The 18,716-nt window shown below is 43.6% G+C and overlaps 1 protein-coding gene across 4 annotated transcripts in view; it reads left to right on the top strand.

Annotated features, from left to right (window-relative positions):
- Positions 1 to 18,716, top strand: part of Vps13D (vacuolar protein sorting 13D) — a 170,932-nt gene that overhangs the window by 139,798 nt on the left and 12,418 nt on the right. For all 4 annotated transcript variants that reach the window (XM_075686119.1, XM_075686120.1, XM_075686116.1 and 1 more), the window contains exons 68-75: positions 1,022 to 1,316; positions 3,184 to 3,362; positions 3,434 to 3,550; positions 7,183 to 7,479; positions 11,067 to 11,197; positions 11,704 to 11,882; positions 14,865 to 14,938; positions 17,490 to 17,657. In XM_075686119.1, the coding sequence (XP_075542234.1) occupies positions 1,022 to 1,316; positions 3,184 to 3,362; positions 3,434 to 3,550; positions 7,183 to 7,479; positions 11,067 to 11,197; positions 11,704 to 11,882; positions 14,865 to 14,938; positions 17,490 to 17,657 (1,440 nt within the window). The remainder of the gene's footprint in view (positions 1 to 1,021; positions 1,317 to 3,183; positions 3,363 to 3,433; positions 3,551 to 7,182; positions 7,480 to 11,066; positions 11,198 to 11,703; positions 11,883 to 14,864; positions 14,939 to 17,489; positions 17,658 to 18,716) is intronic.

Below are 18,716 nucleotides of genomic sequence, written 5' to 3'. Positions count from 1 at the left end.
GGAACAAGTTGTGCCTTGAGAAAGGGGAGCAATTCAGAGGGCACTGAGAAAAGTGAAGGTACAGTAAAGACAGATATGAAAGAGAGCACATAATTTGCATTCAATGCCACCAGTTGTTCTTGCTTTTGCCTTGAAATCAAGAAAGTACAAAGGAGCGGATTCTTCAACAGAAGAGCTGCTTAGGCAGTGTCTGAGGTTAGTTTTTTGCATAAACTGCCCCTTGAGTGCCTATTCACAATTGCGGTGTTGAATAGATCTCGCAGTAAGCAAACTCTGGTCTCACAGACAGCAGACTCCATCCTGTAATTGCATGCGCAAGTTGGTAGTAGTGGGCCATGCTCTTGGCAGTGAAGGAAATGACACAGTAGTGCAAACATGCGATGAGAACATTTATTGCTCCTTGTGGGCAGTAGTACTGTCTGGCCGAAGGTGTGTGACACTAATGCTATACGAAGGAGAGATGAGGGTAGGAATTTGTTACCTAGCGAAATCGCGTTGCAAGTTGCAGCTAAGCAGATTTTGAGCTGAAAGGGCCACAATGCCCAATGTGAGCACCTTATAATAGCCCAGTTTACCAGTGGTGCCTTACAAAGATTGCATTATTTACACAAATTCTTTAGCTATCTTTAGGTCTAGGTCGAAACTATTCATAATTATAAAGTGTGGAAGTTTAGTACATGCTGTTTAGGTAGAGACCTAAGGGATTAACTGCTAGCAAAGTGAAAGTGTATTTATGGGCCTGCGTTTTCCTACTGCTGCTCATCATGAGTAGCTGAGATAACTTTTATGTTGTGAGTGTGCAGCAAATTAATGTTGTGGCAAAGTCTTGTATGTTTATTTTCCTGCATGCTCAAGACGGGAATGTCCTTAGCATCTCACAAGTATCAGTTGAATCTGCACTATTGAGCTTTTAAATGCGCAAAGCGTTGTGCGCAAGGCGCTGTGCGCTTCTCTGATATTTCTCACTTCTGTTTGGTACTACAGTGTCATAAAAAACGATTTGTTTTACCTTTCTTTGCAGGAACTGGGTAAGCGTTCACAGCTGTGGCGCATGACCTCAACAGGGATGCTGCAGCACGAAGGCTCCAGCACTCCACGTGAACCGCGACCCAGCGCTGAACCTGGCCGCATGCTGGTCCTTGACATTGCTGGGCTGGGTCCTGAACCCAAGAAGTACACAGAGCTGATGCTGCGCAAGCCTGATGGCCGGCGTCGCCTGACCCAGACATGGCAGTTCTGCAGCGATGGCCGTCTTTGCTGCCAGCTGCCTGGCATGTTTGTGCAGCCGCGTGATGGATTCCATGGCCTGCGAAGAGGTGATCATGCATGTTGAGTCTGCCGCAAATTCATTGTTCACATTTTCTTGCAATAGTGTTTTGGTTATTATTAACGTTATTATCATCTTTTAAATTTTTTTTGGCTACAAGTTGGGAGTCAAAGCGCAACAGCTCACATAAGGTGTGTTTTAACAATTTGATAGCTCAATACGAAACAGCTAGATGAATAAGCTGTATGCAGTTAGGATTCTATTTCACTATGAAACGCTTTTTCTGTAATGTTTGTTTCTTTAAGCTGGTTTTGTCATCAGCATTCTAATTCAGCTCCAGTACAGGACGAAGTTCTCTTGCGGTAATCTCCCATTAACCCCGTCTTGTACCAGCTGTCTATGTCCTATGCCTGCAAATTTCCCAATTTGGTCGCACCACTTAATTTTCTGCTGTCCTCGACTGCACTTCCCTACTCTTGGCAAACATTCTGTAACTCTAATGGTCCACCAGATATCTGCCTTATGCATTACATGGCCTTCCCAGCTCCATTTTTTTCCTCATAATCTCTGGTTCATTTTCTAATCCATACTGCTCTCTTAGTCCCTTGATGTTATGCCAATACTTTTTTTTTATTCCATTACTTGTTGGATGATGTACTAATGTTTAACTGCAGGAATGGGCTTTGTTTCATAGTTTAATTATTTTATGATATTGAAGAGAAAAAGAAATTTAAACTAGCATCCTTGGGCTGCGGACTGTCTCGCATGCTGTTATTACCAGCTTCGCTGTTGCAATTGCAGTTCATTTGGAGAGCTTACTTTGAAAGTAACATTTTCAGAACATGTTTTTGATGACGAGAATGTACTTGAACCTTCTTAATTTTGCATGTGTTGCACTTTGTTCGCTCGTCACGCTTTGTTCGTGCTTGTCTCTTTTTCTATTTCCCCCTTCCACTCTTTCTCTTTTTAGCCCCTTTAACCCTACCCCCATGCAGGGTAGCCAACAGAAACTACCTCTGATTAACCTCCCTGCCTTTCTCTATATTCTCTCTCCCTCTCTTTAATTTTCTTCTTTCTTTTTTAAATTCACATATACATGGGAAATAAATGCTAGATTTTGTAGTTGTGTATACATATACTATACTTACACCTACATATCATACATGTACATGGGGAATTAATGCTGGATTTGTATTTGTTCATACAGAATACTGCACATTCTCCATAAGCTGCACTTTGTTGACTGATTCCACAGACACTGTAAAATCGATCAATAAATGGGTATCTTTTTGTATCGGCTTTTCTTGTATTGCACACAATATGCCTGCCAATTATCCCGCTTTGTCAGGGAGACTCCCAAATTTCGACTAATCCTCCTGATTGTGTGGACACAGCCATAAATCTCCCGGAAAGCTGCTCCACCCCATCGCAAGAAAAAAAAAAAGAAGTAACAACAACAACAAAAGAACCGTGTCATGCAGCACAGCCGCTTCGTAATTGCCATTGCAGAGTCGCAGTCAATTTTCACTCCAAGTCATTTGTGCATAGGCAACGTAGGCTTAACTCAGGTCGCTTCAAATCGAAACATGCGCTGAGGAGCATACATAAGGCAAAAGTCTCTGTCGCATAATGGTGCAATATGGTCTTAGTGCAGTGAAGCATATGAGAGTGAAAAGGGCCCACTGGTCATGGGACAAAGTGCGAGTTCTTTAATTATACACGCATTGCACGCGTTGTCCATGGTCACAGTAAGAGTGCCGAGACGAGCGAACAAAGTGCAACACATGCAAAATTAAGAAGGTTCAATTATGGAAGTTATTGACTCTACCATTAGACATATGTCCTTAAAGAATAGCACTAACCTGTTTGGTTTCATTATTGTACAGATATCGAGTGTCTTTCTTATTTATTTTTAGGAAACGATGTAGTCCTGGGCCCTCCACAGCCGGTTAGCTTTGAATGCATGCCTAATGGCGTGCCATTAGAGCAGGCTGTTACCAACCAGAAGATGCGTGGCGGCTCCGGCGTCCTTCTGGTGCGAGTCATTCCGAAGGGACCCACAATAGTGCTGTGCGTCTCCGACTTCATGCAGAAGGTGCGTAAACTGAAAGCCAATGGTATGTGGCATGGAAGTGCTGACTAAGAGAGCATATCGTTTGCATGCAGCAAAAGGTTTCTGTAAACGCCCCAAGCCCAGATGCCAGTCTTCTTGCACAGAAAGCATCTGGGTCAGAGGACCAGCAGGCTCCACAGCTGGAGGGGAAGTTTGGCTTGGACCTTGAGGCAAGTGTACATTGAAACATTTTTCATCGCAAACTCACAACTGGAAGTATTTGGGAAAACCTTAAAGGGCCCCTCACCAGGCCTCATAGCAAATTTTGGTTATGCACTGGAAGTTGTTACGTGCCCTCTAGGGAGCATTCTGTCGCAAAAAGTTTTCAAATCGGCTCATTAATAGCCAAGATATAAATATTTCAGTGCAGTGAACCCATGATTTCAGCAGTTGGGCTCCACTGCCAAGCAGCATGCTCTCTCCACTCATCCTGTCTAGCCTTCGCAAGTGAAGTTCCTTCCCTGCATTCTCCCATACTGGACCTCGAAGATTGCGTGATGCATACGTTATAGGCCCCGCCTTCAATATTTTTTCTCCTCGTTTATTTTTGTTCCGGTGTTGCGCACGAGCTGATGTCTTGTTTGTGCAGCGCACGATTTTGCGCGCTGTGCACAATGAAACATGACTAGTGGTTTAATTCAGTGCTACACAAATACTGAGGCAGAACAAGCTGATTGTAGAGCATGATCACGCGCCGGAACACGATAGACAATTGCATAGTTCGGTACCTATGCATGTGACCGCACGACTGTGGGAACAAGCAGACGAAGCGGATGTACATCTCTCTTCCTTCTCTGCGAAGTTAAACAAAAAACACGCAGACATTCCATTTGTGTGTTTTATTATTTCTCTAAAGTTGAATTCGTCAATTCAAGCAAAAGATCGTACAGATAACAGATGTTGTCTTGAATAATTCTCGAAGTCACGTATCACCACGAGTGACATCACACTGCGGACACGACTATATAGGTGCAGGGGCACAACTACATCACCGTCCAGCTTGGAGCGTGGGGGCCGCGAGGAGAAGGAGAAAACAGCGTTGAAATTTCAGGTCTTTCTGCAGTGCATAGCGATGTAATACTTTGCAGATACGATCATTATCGCTCAATGTATGCTCTGTGCTTGTCAGCTCAAAATGGCGAGACCTGGTGAAGGGGCCGTGCAGGGTGCCTCTTGTGTTACCATCCGCTGTGTACCAAGGTTGTTTTCAAAGTGCATCAAGTGCACTTTCTGTCTAATAACAGATTTGGCAGGCTTTACATTCAAATGGCATTTAATTGGCAAAATGATGCTCAATGTTTCTGGGTATCTTGACCTGGATATTTAAACAAAAATGAATGATTATGCTTGTTAATCATTTGGCCTCTTCATCGTGACAAGTTGTGAAATTGTGACACAGCTTCACTAAAGCATGGCCGTTACAATGGTAAAGGAGTACTGATATGAGGTTATGGATTTTTTTCTTTCTTTCTTTAAATGAAGGTTTCGTGCCTTGAAACCCCAGAAAATATACTGGTAAGCTGCAGTGCACGCTAAATAATTTGCTATAATAGCTTTCTAGGAAACAGTCCTATTTTCGTTTCCGAGGAGCTGCATATGTCATGTTATATCTCAACACCACAAAGGCGTTAATTGAGCATTGCCACATGTCAAACCACCACCCATGTATAGACACCTATACAGAGGTCAATGCCTTGTGGATACCAACTCTTGAAGGATCCTACAAAAGGCCTTCACCCTGCCCTTTACCTGTCAGCCTACGCGAAGGATGAAAAGGAGGGGAACAATTTCGACGACCTGAGAGGCGCAGGTTGCTTTCTTGCCACATATTCCAAGCCAGTCTCTTCGGAGGCGGAGTTACTGTGGGTTATTGCAAGCATGTGCGTGATATTCAACTATGTTGACGATGGTGATTTGCTGCTGGATGGTCTTCAGATTTCTTAGTCGACTTGTCTAGGGAAGATGACAGTATTTAAAGCGGAGACTTTTCGAGAGTGAGGACAGAGGGTCCTGATGTGAACTGAGACGTCTAACTTGCTCTTGCATGGAGTGGGATTATGTACTGGAGCCGTGTAAATAAGGCAATAAACCCATTTTCCTTCATTTTCTACAACCTCACATAGCAGTCTATGGGCTTGGCGGATTCCATGCCTTGAATGCCACCCTAGCTGCAACAGTCGTGATGTCACGGCACAGAAGGTAGTCGCATGTGAGCAGGACATGCAACATTCTGGCTCTCGATGCAGCTCTCTCAAAGGTCTGTTACGCTGCTACATCAGACCATGCAATGAGCAGCAGCATAGCAGATGACCAAGCAGACTGAAGCATTTGCCAAAGTGTTGCGATGTCCTGCTCCCACGTGGTGGTGGTGCTGAACTCTTTGTTGCGCCCAAAAAAAGGGGACCAGTCCGAGGACCGGTTGCGCTGGCTTAGAGGAGGTTGGCAGGGATCCCTTGGGATGCCACGGCTTCCATGGCACACTGGATGAGCCAGCGTTGGTCTGCTGTCTCTGAGGCACGTAGGAGGGACTCCCATGACTCTGGGTTGTTTACATTGCCTGTGTTGTAATGCGTACATGTCCATGTCATGTGTATGAGAGTGGCCGGAGCTGAGCAGTGTTTGAACCCAGGCGCTGTTTGTTGCAGAAAGATTGTACTGTACAAGAGGGTGTGTAGGAAGCTGCCTATTTGCAGTTTGCGCCATTGGACGGCCTCGCGTCTTGTTAGATCGTGGTGTGCAGGAAGATATATGCATCTTCCAAGTCAGTAGTACTGGAAGATGTCCGTGTAGGTGATGAGTAGAAAATTGTGCGAGATAATCGCATCAGGGGGAAGCGGGGCGGTGGGTCCTACACTCTGCTCAGCAGCTAAGATCTCGGGCAAGTGTGTGCACCTGGGCGTTTCCACTGAGCAACTCGTGGGCTGGAGCCCAAAGGAGTAAGCGGGGAATGGAAGAGGGGGGAGCAGAAAGTAGGATGTGCGATGCCTGGCGAGAGATACGGTCAGCATCATAGTTGTGGATCGCCTGTTGAGAGTCACTGATGACGACTTTGCTATTAGGATCAGTTAGTGCCAGCGCAATGGCAACCTCCTTTGCTGCGGTGACTGTTTCTGTGTTGAGAACGCTGCAAGCTGTGTACCAGCTACGGTGCAAGGCAAGGGCTACCGCCACCATTGCTGGCTTTGAGGGGTGGTAAGAGGCGTCCGTATATGTGACATCCGGATGTCTGCTGAAGTGTTTCTCAAATTGACGTGCACCGTCTCTCGGCGTGGTGTTCCCGGGTGCATCCGTTCGGGAATGGGAGGGATGCGGAGATTTTGACGATATTCCGGTGCAAGGTCAATATAATTGGGAGCCACCCTCGTTGGTGAGATCCGAACTTGCTGCAGCACCGCTTGGCCAGCATGCGTGAGTGAGAGCCGCTCATATTGGTCGGTGAGGGTAGCTTCGATCAGTTTGCTCACAGTGTTTGAAATGCCGAGAGCCAACGAGGAAGGAGCTCCTAAAAAGTGAAGCCAAGACTGGTTTATAAAAATGCTATTACGGTGAGTTGTTCAGGGTACTCTGAAGATTGCCAGTATTTTTTTTCTTGGGTTTTGAGGCTCGGGAACCTTACTTAAAACAAAAAAAAGGCTAAGTTGAAACTGCCATGTCTGTCATTTTTAAGGAACTTTCGTTTACATATGCCATACTGATCTGATGTGTGCTTTGCCAGAGGAGTGTTACATTTTGGTTGCTGTCTGCTAGTGTTTGGGAAGTGTGGCCTACTTCTCTCTCATCTGTTCTCGCGTTATTATTGCAGGTCAACCTGCACCTGTTGGGAGGCCTGGGTGTGTCGGTCATCAACCACCTGAGCGAGGAACTCATCTATGCAGTGCTTCAGAACATCCGTGTGAACTTTATTCAGAGCGCATCATCGCAACTCCTGGATGCCAGTGTTGAGAATGTTCAAGTTGACAATCAGCTGCACGGGGCTGAACGTCCCGTGGCACTCTACGTGACACCGCTGCACGAGCGTGACAGACTGCGCCACCTACCAGCTATTGTCATCACTGCTGAGCGCTTGCCCCAGAAGGACACAGACGTGGTCATATTCCAGGTGGGAATTTCTTCTAGCATAATACGCCAGATGTGGAATGGATCTTTTAATGTGATATACCTGTTATACATCATAGCAACATGAATGACACTGAGCACTGAGGCAGATGTAAGAGGATGAAAGAGCATGACTGCAGCGCTGGAACACAGTAGAAAATGACATAGTTTAATTTTCTGTGCACGCAACTGCACGATTTGGGAACAAGTAGATGAAATGGAAGCACAGTCGCCGACCGTTTATTCACACCTCACGGGGACTGCGGAAATGTCCAAATAAACAGGTGTCCGAAAAAGCAGATTAAGGGAAAAAAAAAGAAATTCTTTATTTCCACGCACTTATTCGGGCTCGGTAGTAGGCTTGAAGAAATCGTGAATGCGCCATTGCATGCAATTCCGTTTACGCACAATCAGATAGGCCTGAATCTCGGAGAGGGTCGTACGGTCACTATAGGCGGCTGAAATCACAGTCACTGCTTGTACACACTCCGCATGCGACGGCAGTGTAGCATATGGTGCATCATCTTCCGACTCAGAGTCATCGTCCGGCGGTGCAGCAGAAACCTGACGAACGATCTTGCCGTCGTCTAGTTCTGCACATGTCAGTAGAGCAGTATCAGCACCTGTGAAACTGTCAAATGAGACGGTGTCCGGAATCATAGTACAACCGTTGCGCAGGTCTCGGCAGAACATTTTCGGCGTCAGTAGGGAGCACATTGGAAGGCGACAAATCCTAGGCCTCCCGGCAGCCGCTTGCCAGCATTCCCCAGCGCAGTCTGCGCGGGCACTGTCGGCACCATTAGACACTTGACGCGATGTTTCCGTATGCCGCGTTGTGTCACTGCAACCTCGACACAGCACACAAAGCAAACATCACCACGCCATCACGCCGACACCGGTCGGACAAACGGAAAAAGTGCCTACTCGCAGCGTCGTGCACAAAGAAACAAATCAGCTGCTGGATTGTCTTGACATGGCTTACTAAGCTGAGACCGGAACTGCTGTAGCTACGAACCAGGCAGAAACGATGATGATGAGCGGGGATTTGCAGTAGCGCCACTTCGTGGGGCAGCAAGGAGGCTCCGTTCAAAACAAAAATAGCGCTCAGCAAGTTGAACCATGCACCGGTCAGAGTCGGTGCACGGTGCTCTCGATCGAGTTGGCTCAAGGGGTGTCCGAAAAATCAGACGAGAGGTTGCAAGGTGTCCGAACTTTTGGCAGTTGTTATACATTATGGTCTATGGGGAGAATGGCGGTGCCGTGAAGCAGACGGAATAATCGAGCATGTCCGAATTTTTGGAGTCCGAAAAATCAGTCGGCGACTGTACATCTCTCTTGCTAGAGTACAAATTAAACCAAAGACATGCAGACATTCAGTTTGTATGTTTTATTATTTCTACCCTTTTCGCAAATTATATTTATAAATAAAAGCAAGGCACTTTGAGTGTGCTTCTCTAAGTTCACTTCCATAGTTACAGGTTCTGAAATTTGAAGTTAACACGGTAGTTATACCATACTTATGCACCTGCAGGTTAACTCCTTTTTCTGGAGTTTGAAATGTAAGGGAAGACAAGTAGGTACCAAGGGAGAAGTAGGCATTTGCAACATGACTAATCATACAGCAGCTACAGGTGCAGGGCCCAAGCAATAAAAGCAGTTTGAGACAATCCAATGTCAATGCCAGCAGGACAGATATAAGGGCATTTCTTTACAAGGCATGCTATGGGGTCCTTAAGGCAAAGGAAATAGCACTGTACAGTGATATGGTATGATTCTTCCATAAGTGTAGGCTTCTTATTGAGGGCAGTGCAACTGTAATTCTGCTGACATCATTAATGAGGTATGCACATGAATTTTTCAAATTAGTCCATTAATAGCAGAGATAAAAAAAATTTTAAGTGCTGCGAACCCATGATTTTAAGAGGCAAGTGTCACTACCAACATAGACACTCTCTCCTCTTGCCCTGTCTAGCCTCCGCAAGCGAAATTTCTTCCTGGCGTCCTCGCATACTGGAGCCAGAGTATCGCGTGATGAATACAACATGGGCACTGCCTTCTTCAGTTTTTTTTTCCTCTCTCTCTTGTGTTCTTGCTGAGTGGTGCACTTCCAAGTGCAGTCTCACACATGAGCTGTTGCGTTTGTCTTGATTCACGCAGTGAACAGTCTTGCGCGCTTTGCACGTGAACAACTAATTAGTAGTATAGGCTTAAGCATCACTGCGAGCTGGCTTAGTTGGAACTGATTCATCATGAAACTTTGCACTACACAAATGGGGACGAAGAAAGATAAGTGCTCTTTCTTGCGTACCTTTCTTTGGCCCATTTGTGTCATGCAGTGTTTCACAATGTAGCAGTATAAGTCAGTGCCACAATCACCAGCACTGAGGCAGACGTAAGAGGATGAAAGAGCATGGTTGCAGCACTGGAACACAGTAGAAAATGACAGTTTCATTCTCTGTGCATGCAACTGCACGAGCTGGGAACAAGTAGACGAAACGGAAGTACATCTCTCTTGCTAGAGCACAAATTAAACCAAAGGCATCCAGACATTCAATTTGCATGTTTTATTATTTCTCTAAACTTTATCTCATCTATTGAAGCAACAGATTAAACAAATAGCTGATGTTGCCTTGAACAATTCTCGAAGTCACGTGTCACTGTCAATGACGTCACAGCACTGCCAGGTAAATAGGTGTACTTGTGCGATTGATGTCAACTGTCCAACTGGAAGCACAGCGCCTGTGAGAAGGAGGGCAAACCGGGCTTGGTTTGAAATTGAAGCTCCTTCTGTGGCACGTAGGGATGTAAAACATACGTAGCAGACACGATCGATAGAGCACATTGTATTTACAGCGCTTGTCAGCTCAACATGGCCAGATCTGGTTAGGGGCCTTTTGAGGTATGGTCACAACACCACCATTTCATTGCTTCAATGTTGCCTTATCAGTAGACTCAAGATACTGGAGAGTTTTAGCGTGTCCGGTATGCCAGTAAACACAAGCAAACTGGGTTTTCACCAGATGAGCGGAGGCGCAAACATGCACAACCTGCACAGTGCAGCCACCTGGTGGTGCAGAGCGCAACCAGACGAACACAACTGTAAATACAGTTACCAAATGTGTTTTACTGTGCTGCTGGAGTAAATTCTTGGCAGCAACACAATCATGCTGCTGCCAAAAATTTACTCTAGCAGTGAGGTAGAATACACTCGTTTACTGCAATGTTAGCCCCATGTTTGTTTGGTTGAGCTCTGCGCCACCAGGTGGCTGCACCATGCAGGTTGTTCACGTTTGCGCCTCTGCTCACCCGGTAAAACACCTAGTTTGCTTGCGTTTACTGGAATACTGGACACACGAAAACTCTCTTAATGTTACTGGGCAATTTGAGAAAACGATACTCTGCCCATTTTTCTGTGACGTACAATAAGTTTATAGATTGCCAGATTATTAAGCAAGTATCTCTTCACCCATTTGTCAATGTATAGCTGTTACCACTGAGTGTCGTGTATAGGTTGCTCAAGAAGTAGCACTGTGTGCTTGAGTTCTGAGCTTTCCGGTAGAGAAAGTGAGATGTGCATGCATTTCTTTGCAGCATTTCATAATGCACATAAAGAACATTACGTTGGCCTTGGAGGAATTGCTGATGCTGAAGATTGTCCAATTCCTGCACCACCTTGTGGATGATTTCGGGGATGAAGTTTTCATTGACAATCAACTGCAGAGGTATGCTGGCCCAGCTATTATTCCTAATATAATCATAATCCTAACATAAATTGTTACTTGAGGCTAAATATTTTGACAGGATTACCTGTCTCATTGGGCTAGTTAATTATGTAGTTATGCCTCCAACAGTCGCCATCCATCGTTTAGCTGTCCACATCGGCCCCGAAGCCGGCCTCCAAGTTGGCCTCGAAATGTTGAGATTTATATGTTCTTGCATTTGGTTGGTTTGATTATTGATTTCATAGATAGTAAATCATTACTGCTTACTTCATGAGCTTTTATTTTTTCATCGAACAAGGCTGAGTAAGTTGCCACATGTCACTATTGATAAGATACTTTAGTTTTGGGTTTGAGCAGGAAGGAACTCTTAGTGATGTTTTGTGTAATTAAAGATCCATGCTGCAAGTGTATTTTCCTTCTACAGCACAGGTTTAAATTGCATGCGGTTCACTGGCAAACAGAGCACAGAATAGTACTAATGAAGGTTTTCCTAACTTGGCATCTAGAGCACATGCAGCGGCGTCGGCCAATGCCAGGCGCTTCTACTTCAACACCCTGAAACTGAGGCTGGACCAAGTCAAGCTCAGCGTGCTCACCTTGAGTCATCGCCCCCCTGAGCTGGATGCCATCAAGAAGAGAGTTGGATGGAGCCTCATGCGTTTTGAGGACGTTGCAGTTGAACTTGGCAAGTTTCAACTATCTCCGAGCTTAAAACTGGAACAATTCACATCACTCTGAAATTTGGATCCGCTGTGAAGGTGTCAGGATTTTACCATCACTCTACTGCACCTAAGGACACTCTTTCTGTAGCTCACAATTGACTGCATTAAAAAAAGAGAGAGGGGGGGGTGTGGGGAGCGTTGGCTGTTACAGTAATGAATGGTGTATTGTGCTACTTTAGTAGCACACATTGTGGAGTTGTCTTACAAAATGATGTCTCATTAACTATTACTGTTATTTGATAAACTGTTCTGGCACGCTGAAGAAATCTTATTCAGAAGGTGCAGCTTGTAACTGCAATAAGCAATTTATCCTTTCAAAGAACATCAGCTGTTAGAGCTACCATTTATTTATTGATCAACAGTGGTTGGACAAGGGATTTCGCTAGAGCTAACATTTCAACAAGGGTACTTGTCTTCGTGAGGTTGACAACTGCTTTCTTCAGCAGTTTATGTAGCTCACTCTCTTTCACTCTCAATGTGGGAGGAGAAAAGTTGGCATGTAGGATAGGGTGAGGAAGGTAAACATATTAAAAAATAAAGTAAATGTGTTCATCTATTTATTCTTTATTTATGTATATATTGTTCAACTTTAATTGGTAGTATGGTAATAGTGAAGCATATGTCAAATTGTTACCTCAAATTTTCATGTGCAGTCAATTTTTCAAAACCATGAATATTGCGTGATTTAAGGATTTTTGTTGCCATAGGCCTGTGGTTGGTGATACATAAGTGCAAATAGGTACTGCCTGTGATGCAGTTTATTTGAAGTGACTTACTGCTTCATCTCCGTATTACACACAGTGACCTGCGTTTTTATTGCAGTAGACTTCCATTAATTCGACTCTGGTTTGATTTTTTTGTTGATTTGATTCTGGATGAAAGCTCTGGCCGGCGCCCATGCATTTCTGTGGGTGCAAACTTTCATTATTTTGATCCTAAAACTGCCCTTTGCTGGATAATTCGAACTGGACCAACTTGCATGCACGTGCCTGACACCTTTGGTGACCCCAATAACAACCTCAGGGTGCCTACCAGATGGGAAAACCGGGAATTCTCAGGGATTTTGAATAGGCTGGAAATACTCAGGAAAAACTTGGGGAATGTGTGCGTCTATCAGGGAAAATTGGCTGTCATTTTATTGAAAGCGAATGAAAGCCGCCCTAATGCTGGCTCGAGTAAAAGCGAGGAATCGTAACGAGTTGTCTTTGACGCCATGTCACCGGTTAAAGGAAATGCTGATCAAGAAGATGCTTCAAATGGTCCATGGAGTGAACGCGCGGCAGAATGAAGACGACAATAGAAAGGACCGTCGCATTGAGGAATTATTGGGAAATGAACTGTACCGCCTCTTCTTTTAAGGGGCTTGAGCTCAAAAAGCAAAGTGTTGGCTGATGCCGAGGTGCAGGTGACCGCCATCCAAACCAAACTCTTTAAAGCAGTGAAACGCAACACTTGGGCATTGTGCATGGGCTGATAGTATGTCAGGACAGTTGAGGTTGACTTTCCAGCTGCTGAGAGAATCTCACTTGTGAGAAAGTTCGGGCCTAATACCAATGAGCTTGCTATCAGTTTATAGAAATAGCTCATTTTTGAAAATATTTGCTTATGTATGCATCTTTTTATTCGTATTTGAAGATGTTCGACTCAATTTGCAATGGCTTTCGCCACTTTCTTTTTCAGATATATTTTATTCGCTGTGCATTTTACTACCCCTCCCTTCAGTTTTCTATTTTGAATAAAGTAAACATTACTCCTTACAATTCAAACTGGATTAAGTCGTTTTTTATTTTTTAACATGCTTGCTTAGAGAGAGAGAGAGTGACGTAAGACAAGGTTCCGTGTCACTTATGGAATTTTGCAAAGGCACTAAGAGAAAACCTGGGAAACTCAGGGAATTTGAAAATATCAACCTGGTAGACAGCCTGATACCTCTTTAGTGGCAGTGTCTGTTTTGGGGGAGCTTAGGGGGACAGTGAATGCGTTGCGTCATCTCCTATTGAAAACGCCTATTTCCGGCCTGCCCTAGGAAGATCGTCAAGCAACAATCGCAGCTCACAATGTCTGATTATGGTGTTTACCCGATTATAACATGCGCCTTTTATTTATTTATAATTTTCAAGAAAATCGGGCCAAAAATTGCCTGCATGGAAAATTGACTGTGGACAAAACCTAGACCACTTTTGCATTGGACACGTAGAAATCAGGAAAATGTTAGAACCGGGCAAATCCTGCCAAATGATTCAGCGGTGGGTTTGGTATTTTTTCTGGTGCTTGTTTAATTCGACATGCCAGATAACTCAATCAATTTTGTTGGTCCCGTCAAGGTCGAATCAACAGAAGTCAACTGTATAATGACTTTAACAGCGCTGCTATGCATTTCACTCAAATTTTGCAACAATATTGCATTTCTTTTTGTCCTTAATGTCCATGAATGCATACGGCATCTTTGCTTGCCTGCTATGTGTATGCAAAGTGAAATGCCGCTGTCATAAGTGCACCTCACCATTGAAGAAGTAAGCTGTTGGCAATAAATGTCCAGATGAACCAGAAGAACAATGATTCTGAATGTTTTATTGAACAGTGCAGACAAAAAAATGTCATAAAAATTTGAGTAGTTATAAAGCAGCAATAAGCAGCAAATCTTTCTTTAAAATTTGTTAGAACAAAAAGGTGTCACCGCAATAATGTGTAGACTGTTTTTTTCAATAAGTTGTCAGGGATTGAAGTCACTGAAAGGATGACGCACAAACACGAACACAAGTTGGACTGAGAAAGACCACACTAACACCTGTTCGTTCTTACTTGTGTCCTCACCTGCCTTCAGTAAGACCGTCTGGTATGCTTAATTCATGAATACTTTCATGCTGGCTGTTATGAAAATAGCTAGCTTATACTTTCCACTCTAAGCATAACATGTGACATTTTTCTTTCATTCTATGTTGCAGATTCCTTCGTGAAGTCGCACCCATTCGAATCTCTAGAATTTCTAGTCAACAATGTGGTTGAACATTACAGAGGGGTATGTACTGTATTACCTGTTGTATTTTTTGATGTATCGTAAAGCATTTGCATAAGCGATGACATTGTAAACAAAGCCCTATCCTTGTTTGGAAGTAGCATTCTTTAAGTAATCACAAATTTTTACCTTTGTGTTGTTTCTTATATATTATAGAAATCTAACTGCTCACCTCTGTGACTGGGGTCTATTTCCATTTCGTTGGTGGCACAGACACGCGAGAGCTGCACCCTCTTTGCCTGACGCTTGTGCGCATGTGTGAGTTGCAAGAGAGAAATCTCGAGACTGCACCTGAGTACTGTGAAGGAGTGCACGCTCCATTCTGTTGGTCCCTAGCCAATGACAATGCGTACTACACGACAGCGCTTAACTTCAGTTCAAACAGGATCACAGCGGCCAATACAGGATCCATTATGGGGAAGCATAGAAAGCAACAAAGTCACAGTAGCAACTTATTATTAATTGGTCTGCAGCCGCTAAAGTGGCATCTACCTAAGCCCCCCACCCCTACGCTTCGCACTGGGTCACTTTGCCCCCCTTGGCAGGAACCATACTCATCAAGCTTGCTGGTGAAGCATAGGTAAAAAGCAACTACTGCAGAAGTGAAAGGGGAAAGTGATGTAATAATGCAGACATATTTAAGAAAAAAGAACAGGAAAAAAGTTCAAACAGGCATTTGAACTACTGACCTCCAAATCACAAGCGCACTGTTATGACTGCTATGCCATGACACATGAACAAAAGAAGTGCTTATTCCGGAGTTCTTATCTGCGGCCGCGTTGTGCAGCTTGGCTAGGGATAAACAGGTGAAAGCGTGTTCGCATCCATATTTTCTATGCACAGTCCCCATATTTTTCTCTTGCACATATGCACGCATCTCAGGAAAACGCGGCCCACCTCACATGTCTGCGCTGCTGACAAAACAAAAACACACGTGACTGTGATGTTCTGCAACACATGACATTATTTTATTGATGTTTTTCAGTCAAGTGGTTTTTGTTGTAAGCCTTAGTTTTGATCTTAGGATAATTTTTAACCAGACGCTAATGTTGCCACACTGAGGACATGTTCATTGCTGTATACATTTTTCTTATTTGTTTGTTTGTTTTTTATTGCACATTCACGGCAGCGATAGGTGGGCTTTCTACGCTGGCTGCAGCTGCATATGGTGGTGTAGCTGAGTGCAGGCACGTAGGCTCTATCTTGAAAGTAATCTGCAATGGGTACAAAGTCTAGGTGCGACGAGCGCTGATGCCTTTGTGTGCATTCTCACCACATGGTTAACGTTGAAGCGAGAGGCACCACGAAGGGCAATTCGCTCGCTGCTGCTGCCGCTCTTCCTCACGTCAGCATTCTAACAGGGAATGTCCACAGTTATCGTGTGAGATGTGTTCATGTTTGCCTGTGTACGCATGACACCATGCTTGTTAATTTAGTTTGTAAGCAAATAAATGTTTACAAGTTTATACAAGGTAGAGCTACTATCCTTACTTAGTGTAGATGTCTAATAATTTTCTATCACAATCGATGCTTCGTCTTTCAGGCCAAACTCCTTCATTTTTTCTCCAAACATTTCCTAAGCAAAAGTTCTAGCATTATAAAACTGGAATGAACCTAGCGGAAAAATTTTTTCGAAATTAAACAATCAACAGGCGCCCTCGATTAGTCTTAGAAGTGACTTTGCCAGAAAAATATAGCCTGTAGCATTTTGCAAAAGTATAAACTTTCAGCTTAAGAGGTAGGCATACAAACATTTTTGCTGAACACATGTGGCATTTCCTGCAAGAACAATGAAAAATGCTTGAAACTAATTTCAATTTGCATTTAGTGACAAAAATTCCCATGTATGGCGCACAAAATTATTTCCTGTTATTGTCGCATGCATCAGTGCGTAATATATTTTGCAAAAAAGAGACATTCTGTATGCCCGCTATAAGTATATTTAAGTTAAAGAGCTTTAGTTGATGTACCAACAGCTCAAAAATTCCCTTTGAGTGACAGAATTGTCTTTCTTCCCGAATGACCTGAATATTTCTTCAAGTTCGCATGCCAGACAGGCGTCAGCATGTTGTCGTCGAGCAGGGTCTTTTCTCACCTTGTTCTTGAGAGGAATGATTCGTATGTGGCTAGTTTCTGGAATAGCAGTGTATTTTCCAATTACCTTTCTGTGTGCAGTGCAGGTCAGTTTTGTTCATCTGTGTGCGACGTTTTTCAGAGTTGAGGCATGAAGTTCACATTTGGGTGTGCAACAAAATTTACCAAGAATTAAAGAAACGTTATGCTCAGTTTCTGTCTGTCTCTAAGTATGAAGAAAATGCATGGAATGTATTAAAATTTTCAACAGATGCAATTAGTTTGCACTTGAAGAGTGTATCTTTCTTCCCAGGAACATTTTTTCTTTTACTTGAAAGTAAAATAAATGTCATCTCACATCTTGCAAAGCTTGTAAGGCAGTTTGTGTTGCGGAAGTAAACCTTGCACTTCATGCACATGAGCATATGGAGCAGTCACACACGTCGAAAATTGATGGCATTTTCGCTGTCTGCTTTCTCAGGAGTTTCAGAGCCACGCTGCAAAGATTCTGGGTGCTGTGGACTTCTTGGGTGACCCAGTGGGGCTCTTCAATGACGTCTGCACAGGCTGGTCGGACTTTATGAAGGATGGAAATGCCGCTTGCCTCTTGAAGGGGGTCACCCATGGCCTCTCCAACTCCACTGCCAAGGTGAGCTCTCTGGTTGATAGCACCACAGTAACAACGATGTCCATGTCTCTCCCTGATAGTGGTATGCAAATACACAAATAAGAATTTTTAAGCTCTGCAGTGCATATAATTTAAGACATTATTTAGTGATGCCAGAGTAAAAGAATATGTTGTGTAAGTGCAGGTTAATAACATGAATTGTGCCTTTGGCTGTGGCTTCTTGGCAGTGCACTCTGTTTTCGTAAAACTGTGCCTAAAGACAAGATAATTGTGTTGCCGTGAATCTTCATTCTGCTTCATCAGAGTGCAGGAGAGAAAGCAACAATTGCTGAACGTACCGAGCAGGTTCATTTCTGGACCTTTGCTTTGTTCCATCAATAGTGCCAGTTAGTGCTTATAAATATTTTATGTATGTGTTGTTTGCTGTTGTTTGCACAAGTTATGCGTGCAGTCTTTTCCTTTTCTGATTGCTGTATTTTGGGTGTAGGTTATATGCATTAAAGAAGGGTGTACTGTAACCATAAATAATGACATTTAGATTGACTTTCGGCTTGCTACAAAAAAATGCTAGAATGCACTATTTAATAAAATACAGCTGAACTTTATTATAATGAAGTTGCGTCTGATATAAAAATAGATTTGTTATAACCGATATTCATTATAAACATATAATCATTACATGCTGATATTGGCAAGAAACATTTTAAATTTGCTTCGCTATGTTTGATTATCTTTTATAACCATGTTAATTATATCGAGGTTCAACTGCATTGCTCTATATTGCTGTATGTTGTAAGTGGGTATGCTTGTGTGTTCTTCTGTGTGAGTGGGATGAATGTTTCAGTGGCACATTTGTTGTTACTTGCCCCCTACCTAATGCCCCCAAGGCAATGATAGGATTGTGTAAATAAATAACATAGTAGCGCATTGGTTCCTATACTAGCTCTCCAAGATATCAAATTTTGAAAGCGCATGCTCAGAGGGTTTATCAAAAGGGAGAGGCACTGTGTTGTGCTCACAAATAATAAACTCAACTAGAAAGCTCTTGGAAAGTATGCCTGCATAAAACAGCCCAGATAC

This window comes from Dermacentor variabilis, chromosome 3 (genome assembly GCF_050947875.1).
Source record: "Dermacentor variabilis isolate Ectoservices chromosome 3, ASM5094787v1, whole genome shotgun sequence".
Taxonomy (NCBI): domain Eukaryota; kingdom Metazoa; phylum Arthropoda; class Arachnida; order Ixodida; family Ixodidae; genus Dermacentor; species Dermacentor variabilis.
Note: the sequence above shows the minus strand (reverse complement) of the source record. Positions and strands in the feature narration are given on the sequence as shown.